This window comes from Gasterosteus aculeatus, chromosome 1 (genome assembly GCF_964276395.1).
Source record: "Gasterosteus aculeatus chromosome 1, fGasAcu3.hap1.1, whole genome shotgun sequence".
Lineage (NCBI taxonomy): Eukaryota > Metazoa > Chordata > Actinopteri > Perciformes > Gasterosteidae > Gasterosteus > Gasterosteus aculeatus.
In genome coordinates, this window is record NC_135688.1 from 18,097,803 (window position 1) to 18,106,352 (window position 8,550).

The 8,550-nt window shown below is 40.1% G+C and overlaps 1 protein-coding gene across 1 annotated transcript; it reads left to right on the forward strand.

The window, feature by feature from the left end:
- The first annotated feature begins 853 nt into the window (after positions 1-853).
- Positions 854-8,550, forward strand: ech1 (enoyl CoA hydratase 1, peroxisomal). The gene is made up of 10 exons (XM_040174766.2): positions 854-1,507; positions 2,973-3,141; positions 3,386-3,474; positions 3,561-3,685; positions 3,806-3,854; positions 4,743-4,807; positions 5,249-5,319; positions 5,741-5,812; positions 6,940-7,090; positions 7,750-8,550. Exons 1-10 carry the CDS (start codon positions 1,471-1,473, stop codon positions 7,852-7,854), a joined length of 933 nt encoding a protein of 310 aa, XP_040030700.1. The 5' UTR covers positions 854-1,470; the 3' UTR covers positions 7,855-8,550.

Consider the following 8,550-nt stretch of genomic DNA (forward strand, 5'->3'; position numbering starts at 1 on the left):
CAAAGTAAAAATAAGTGAAAAGACAAAATGTTAAAAGTTCAAAACTTTAATCAGACCTTCAAAAAGTATGTCGACATGAGCCTGAAACGTTCGCAGGACCAATAACAGCTTACGAAAGAAGGTTGCGTTCTGTTAAATGATCATTTCAGGCTCTGCTTAGTGGGAATGAGTATTGGGCGCAATACGTGGTGGTGGTGGTGTCCAGGAACAAAAGGACGCGTGTGACTCATGAAGCTGAGGACTCCGATCACACAAGACAAAGGTGATCCAGAGATCTATTAGTTAATGACACAGTGTGGAATATTGGAAAAATGTACTTAAAAGTATAGTGTTTAAAGGTCCTAGCAATGTTTGTCATTGAAAAAACATTGTACACATCAAAAAAATGTCACGGTACATCATTTAAATAAATAAATAAAAGTTTGAACAACAAACCTGGTGTGTTATACAGTCTCCCTTAATGTTTCTGTGTACATGTAAAGACTGAACCCTTGTTTCATTCAATGTACTTCGGTCCAGTAGATGACAGTACGCATCCCATTTAGAATATATGAAATAGATGAAGAATTACTCAGTTATTTTAATAAGAGCGATTCATGTGTTTGTGATGGGACGTTGACTTGCCCAAAACAAAAGAGTCTGCGAAGCTACAGAGAACTTGATCAACTTTAGTCTGTGGGAAAACATATAAGAATGACTTCTTACACAGTTCAAATTCTATATGCGTATACATTGATAGCTAAAACTGGTTTTAACTGAATTTGAACTGTGTATAAGTATTAATGATGCACCAACAAAGAACAACTACGCAATCTATTTATGCCTTAGTGTTGTTCTCTTTCCTTACGACATTTCTTGGCGTTTTTCTATTGTTATTTTGTCTACTTTTATGTCTGTCTTTTTTTTGTTCTTAGCCTCTGCGGGGGCCCCAGGCATGTGAGGCTGAATGTAACAGTTATATATTTTTATTTTGCTGTTCCTTATTGACTATTTGTGAAATTGTGAAATTATTTAAATAAAAATAAAGAAACGTCCGTGGACACGGAATTTGTAATTCCACTATTGGCCACTACATTTAACTTTGTTTAAAGTCTGGCGCTCTGACTGTGGACATGCCGAGGACACACTAACTAAATGTCTTTGCGACTGTCATATATGCTTATTGTAATCCACGGTGGGACACACACGTAATTTGCGTGTATTCTGTGGTGGTAGCCGGTTTATTCGAATCGGCGCAGGCCTGCTCTTCTCCCACCAGCCTGTAACCGGCGCTCTATGTAATCAGGCTAACCGCTTAGCATTAGCTAGCGCCTGTGTAGCTGCATGCTAACGCTAGCTGACAGCTACATGCTAACGCTAGCTGACAGCTCCCTGAGCTACAGGGACACACGGGAGGAGCAGTAGAAGCTAATTAATGACACAGGTCTGCTTGTAGCTGAATCACTGAAGAGGTTCAACGTTCAAAGGGCGATGTTGTCCGTGTTCGTCAGGTCAGCTCTCACCAAATGTAAGTCCCAATGTTTGACTGGTTCGCTGCTTTATTGTGACATTAATGACAAATGTGTTGGAATGTCCTAAAACCTTACATTGTACCTGATGTCGGGTACGCAGGTAACTGCAGACGGACGAAAGTATTGGCGTTATTTAACAGCGTTAAACAGCCTTTTAGGGCAATGTAGGTGAAAGGTCATCACTAGTCTTGTTTCGTGCAACATGTAAGGTTGTGTTGAGCTTCTCTGGGCTTTAACCAGTGGTTGAGGTGGTATTCTGAAACTAGAGGTACTGATACCTTTTTAAAATATTAGTGAAAGTTACAAATAAAAGTCCTGCATTGGACGTAAACTTAAAGTTATTCCAACTGGTTGAGAAAAGTCTAATTTTAGTCGTGATGCCTCCTACTTGACCTCCATAAGTCCATCATTGGCTTTTTCTACAGTGGTTCTTAATTCAGGCCCGTTGGAGGGAGGAGAGACATTAGAGGACCAGGACTAAATAAAGGATAAATAAATAAGGATAAAATAAAGAGGTTTTCTAAATGGCGTAGTGCTACAGAAATACTGATGTCCAGAGGGACTGCTAAAAGCTCCACGCCATCAAAGATCTTTGTGGTAACTAAGTAAAAGTATATAACGTTAAGTATAACACGCACAGTGTACTTGTAGCCTATTAAATCATAGTCCTCTAGCAAACAAAAGGATTTGCAAAATGGTTGGAGTAATACAGTCTTAAAAAAGATGTCTTTCATTTCATTTCCAGAAGTTACAGGAATAAAACTTGTGCATTATTGTTGACCAGAACAGTTTATCTACAGTAGCATCTAGCCTAATATACATTTCTTGTGTGAAAAAAGTGTGTGAAATGTAGGAAGATTGTGAAACCAAAATTCAATTTTTTTTAAAGCATGAATATATTAATCACACAACACTAAAAAAGGCACAACATTTTTATAATTCTGAACCTAGGAGTCTGGAATAGTTGCTTTTAAAATAACCTACACACGTTATACTTTACTTAAGCCCATTCAACAAATTAAAAAATGATATTCTTGGACTGCGTTCCTGAATGGTCTGTTCTTTGTTGCATTCAAAAGAAAAATACCCTGGATTACGTCTACAATTATTCAATCATTTTTAATGATTGAATAATCTATTAATAATTTCTTTCTTTAAGGGAATTTGTGCCTGTGAAAACCCAGCATAAAGCATGAACTCCTTTAGTCCAACTAACAGTACATACACCTTATGATGTTTAGTCAATAATAAAATCAGAAGCAGAATATTTGGTACATTTGTTAACGAGAACAAGTCTGAGAGGATTAATCCATTACGGTAACAGCAGATGATTCGTTGTGTGATGGCTTTCTGACTGGCTTCCATTGCTCTGTCTATAGGTGTGCAAATGTAAGTTGCAGCTTGGGTCTTTGTGGATGAACTGGTCCTGTTGTTCGTGTCATTCTGTCTCTGTGCTCTCAGACAGGAGATCCTGGCTGCCCGGTCAGGCTGTGGTCAGGGCCATGTCGTCCTCAGGTGGTGCCGTCTCTCCTTACACCACCCTGGCCATCAGTCATCCAGCAGAGTCCGTCACACACGTAGAGCTGCACCGGCCTGAGAAACGCAACGCCATGAACAAAGCTTTCTGGAGGCAGGAATACGTTTGTATTCATATGTGATCATTTGAGACTAGAAATGATGACGACGTGCTTCAAGAAATACTCACCCCATGTTAATAAAAAATAGACACAATGCTTGAGCAATTAAAGTGTTTTTAATTGATATACAAAATGATCATTTTGGGGCTGAAGTATCCCATTAATGTTTTAATAATTAAAGCACCAGTACATAGGTATATAACCAACTATCCAACAATATTGGTAATTTCCCCCCAGTGAAATGGTGGACTGCTTCAATGAGATCGCTGTGGACCCGGGCTGCAGAGTGGTGGTGGTTTCTGGAGCTGGGAAGGTCTTCACCGCTGGTAAGTATCACACTACAGTATCACACTTTACAACACAATTTACAATTTACAATTTTATTTGTCCTCTGTTCTGTGCTGCTGTCCAGGTATCGACCTGATGGACATGGCCAGCGACGTACTGATGCCAGAGGGGGACGACACGGCCAGAATCGCCTGGAACATGAAGAGAGTAATCGCCAAGTATCAGGAGACCTTCTCCGTCATAGAGAAGGTCAGACCTGAAGAATGGTGCTCTTCGTCACACTGAGGAGTTGTGAGATCACAGACATGATGATGTCTTTGGATGGACGGCATTTCTAACAGTTTATTGTCCATGTACATTCTCCTTTAGTGTCCAAAGCCTGTTGTAGTGGCCGTCCACGGAGCCTGTGTTGGGGGAGGTATGACATCATCATCATCATCATCATCATCATTACACCGTCATACTGTTTCCATGAATTACGATGTTAAAGAACAGGTATCATAAAGTTAGATTAGCGGGTTTAGCTGTTTAGATTTGCGCTGGTTTTTTGGTAGAATGTAGCTGATGCACTTTTAATAAATATTATATTAAACTATATAATAGGACATTGTACTTTATTATACCCGTACAGTTTTAGTATTTGATATTCTGTTAGATATGCTGTGTATTATCTTAAAGCATATTACTATATTTCACCTTATAAAATATCTTGAATTGCATACTATATCATAACTGACTATATTATGCCAGTAAGCTTTTTTTTTTATTAATGTGAAACTCAATTCATATTACCTCATCAATACAGACAAAAACAAAATACCAATCGTATGTTTGTTTTTTTTCTCCCTGTAACATAGGCTTGTTATTGATCACGTTATTGTCACTTTATATTGTAATTACATTTTTGTATATGCCTCTTATTATATATTTAATTTGCGTCCTAAATTAATCCGTAACATTTCTGTCCATGTGCTGCTCATCTGTTATGTATTGAGGCGTTAACTTGTATTTCCCACTGAACATGAAATGCCAGCTGTATTTAAAAAGCCTGATACAAACATTCCCACAAATTCATAGTACATACTCTTAATATTTGGATATTATTCTGCAGCTTCTGCTATGATTGTTTGTATTTCGCCTTGGTATTCATACCTGGGGATTTCACATGTAATTAGCATTTAAATGATACCAGTTATCTACCGAGATTGTATCAGAGGATGGTGTGCGATTTAAACTGACAGAAGTGAGAAGGCTCAGGGCGTTTTCCCACCATTGTGTTCACTGTGGTTGTTCTGCTGTGCGGCAGGTGTTGATCTGATCACGGCCTGTGACATCCGCCTGTGTACGCAGGACGCCTGGTTCCAGATCAAGGTCTGTACATGCCATCGAAATATCAGGACCAGACATGATAATGAGGAGAAATGGAAAAATGTCTCTCGAAACAGGGAACAAACAATTGATTTAAAATTAAGAGCTGAAAAATAAAATGTGTAATTTTGAGATGGTAAAACAAATTGTCCGCTTTAATATTATCAACTAAGTGGACATTAAATGTTTGTATACTTTTTATTATTTGACAACATATTTTTGCCTTTTTCCGTTTTATGATAAAAACAATTGAGGACTATTGGATTGCATTCATCTTTCATAATGGTGTTTAGGTATAAAAAGGCAAACGATTTGTGTAAACGTGTGCATAGCAATTTCATGCTTGGAAATACCCACGTAGATGTCTCCACACACCATCGATATTCTAATTTAGGATACTTGTAAATGACGTTACCGATCTCTGTTTTGTGGTCGGCTTTACAGGAAGTTGATATTGGACTCGCTGCAGATGTCGGAACTCTCCAAAGACTTCCAAAAGTCATCGGCAGCCGCAGGTTAACGGCCCATTTTATCTTTGGCTTACTTCTAAATGTGCTAGATGTATGTGAAAATACATGTGATGTAGTGTTCAGGGTAACAGCAAAATGACACATTACAAATGGCAAAACCAATCATCAGTGATTTAAAAAAGGAAATTACATGCCAGGATGGAGTTATTCAATTAGTTGTGAAGGCCAGTGTTCATTGTGGATTTTTGAGACTTTGGTAAGTGAACCCTTTTTAAAACTGTCACAACAGCCTAATCCATAGACTGCAGCCAAAAAACAAACTCTCAGAACCTTAAAGACTTTAAATGTGTCAAATACACGTTTTAAAGAGAGAACTACAAAATGTCTGCTGACAAGACAACATACATAATTAACACATTAAGTTAGATACAATTGCCACATTGTTCTCATGTGGCACCTTCTGCAGCCTCGTGAACGAGTTGGCTCTGACGGCCAGGAAGATGTTTGCCGACGAAGCCAAGAGCAGCGGACTGGTCAGGTAAGTGAATCCTCTACAGCAGGGGTCTCAAACTCAAATCAGCTGCGGGCCAGATGCAGCCCACTTCAACCGAACGCGGGCCAGACTAGCGTCCGAACGGCATGGTCGACAATAACACAACTTAACACTCACTTTCAAAAGCAGTCATTGAACCCCACCCTGGGGGATCGGTCCGAATGAGACTACAACACTAGTCCTCCTTTAACTCAGCGGGGGAGACCTAAGGTCATGTGACCGTGGAATTCCTTTATAGCCAAACGTGAAGTTACGTGAATCGAAGCTGCGTAGTAATGGACGGAGACGCTCGTCGGTGACGTCAGATGCTTCATGTGTTGTTAGTGTGAGTCGTAAAGGAAAACTTTATTAAACGAGCGATGCTAACGGTTAGTCACATGATCACCTGCGCGAAAGAGGGCAGGAAACTGAATTTCACCCTCCTGCTCTCTGCACCTTGGCCGACACACACGACCCGCCCCCCATGTCAGTCACATGCATGCCACGTTCACTGGACAAGCACACAGTAGGAAACCAGAACATCATAACATGTCCCACACAGCAGCTGACAGTGGGGTTACAGTATAAAACTTGCGGGCCGCACTAACATTACACTTTCATATTAAGGATGGGGCCACAAAATATCGTCCCGAGGGCCGCAATTGGCCCGCGGGCCGCGAGTTTGAGACCCCTGCTCTACAGAATCACACACGTGGATACAGGAGGTGTTTTCCGTTAGCATCATTTTGATACCAGATATTCAAAAGGAGAAAATCCAATATCCAATTGAATATCCAAAACACATTGTGAAGACTGACATTTTGACATCTGCAATTACTTTATATTCTGGTGGCCAAATGGATAATGTGCCAAAATGTTCATTCAAGATATTAAAATGCAACTGTGGATATCTTCAATATATTTCAAGTATCTTAGTTTGTTTGGAATAGTAGTCGAAGCTCTAAATAGCCTTAAATAGTTTCTGCTAGTAGCAATGAAATTCTGACTACTGCGGGTATCATTTGTTGACTAAAAGTAATGTTATTATGGATATTTATGTAAACGCAATATCAACCATCACCTATCTTAGGCACTGAATTGCAGCCCATTTTCCCCACACGTTTCCTCTCCAGCCGAGTGTTTGCAGATAAGGAGGCCATGATAGCCGCCGCTCTGGAGATGGCCGATGAGATTGCTGTTCGCAGCCCCGTCGCCGTGCAGGGCACCAAAGTCAACCTGATCTACTCCAGGGACCACAGTGTGGCGGAGGGCCTGGACTACATGGTGAGAACACTGCAATTATTTTGCCTTAAATTTACACAATGTTCGAGTTACGCCGAAGTTGAAAAGTGGTAGGTTCCTTTTTCCAAAAAGGCATAAACCGATCTCAGAACGGCATTTAGCCACATGGACCTGCCTCCTCTTCCAAATCATTTCCTTTTTTGGCTTAATTTAAAAATAAAGCTAAAACTTTGCCAAGGCAGTTAGTGTGACTAACCAATAGGAACGACGCATCTTTTAAATTGTTTTTGAGTTTATATCCTTATGGTGGAAATGCACTTTACATGTCATTTAGCCGACGCTTTTATCCAAAACGACTTGCTCCGACTTGGCTCATTAAGCCATCACATTAGGGCGATCCGTTCGCCCAACAACCCCCCCGCCCACACCCAGTAATCAGCATGCATCAGTCTGATTCAATAAGTCACCACATTTCACTACCATAAGTGATTCGTTGTGTATTTTCCCTCTTGATCTCTTGAAAACGTGTGTTTGAATATGACGAATACATTTTCCAACATGGCTCTTCAGTGGAGTCACAAGTCATAATACATACTCATTTACATGGGATTCGCATATAGAGGAGATGGTGGGTTTATGCCTTTCTAAAAAAGGAACTTGGCACTAATGCAATGTTAAGCGCCTCCTTTGTCCCTTTTCAGGCTACGTGGAACATGAGCATGCTTCAGACTCAGGATGTGATGAAATCCGCTCAGGCCTCCATGGAGAAGAAGAGTCCAAGGAGCATAACCTTCTCCAAACTCTAAAACCTCCACACAATAAAATCTTTCCTTGCGGTTGCCTCTGTTGGGAAAAAGGGGAGGAAACACATGGAATTTGGTCTTTCTAAAACTGATTTAGTGATCTGTGGCCATATGAAGATGATTTAATGTTGCGACTTTAGGGTAGAATTCATCAGATTTCATGTGACTGTCCAATAGTAAATGATGAAACAAATACACCTGATTGATTGTCCTGTTGAGGAGTTACGTTAGCTGTGCAGTGTACTGTGTACCAGGATGTATGCGAGCAGGGATTTGCTATGTCTTAAACCAAACTAATACAGGCCTAATGGCTTGTTAACTCATCCTAGAACACTGACAATATGAATACAGATGTTATGTCTTTCTGTTGGCAATGCACACAGCTAATGAAGTTATGCATTAATGAGTTCTTCAGTGGGAAGAGCAACATTTTGTCTATGCGTCCATACAGGATCAGGAACAACGGTAGCCATTTTGCCCACTAAACCAAACTGGGACACTCGGACTGTGAATTTTCCTTTTAAGAAATGGACGCTTGAATCCACTGGAAATATGACGATTCCAAAGATCTGTCATTGACTGTGTAAAAAGTTTGAAACAGGATAATCTGCTTTTTTCAATCTAAACTAACGGATTGAGTCAATGTGTGAGAATCTCAGATCCTTTGCTGAAAAATAAAAGACAACGTTTTGTAATTCA

Bases quoted from the DNA above. Each gene is read 5' to 3' on its own strand.
- ech1 (XM_040174766.2), top strand. From the start codon at position 1,471: ATGTTGTCCGTGTTCGTCAGGTCAGCTCTCACCAAAT. The intron at 3,855-4,742 runs GTATGACATCAT...GCTGTGCGGCAG, and splicing joins CGGAGCCTGTGTTGGGGGAG to GTGTTGATCTGATCACGGCC. The intron at 4,808-5,248 runs GTCTGTACATGC...TCGGCTTTACAG, and splicing joins ACGCCTGGTTCCAGATCAAG to GAAGTTGATATTGGACTCGC.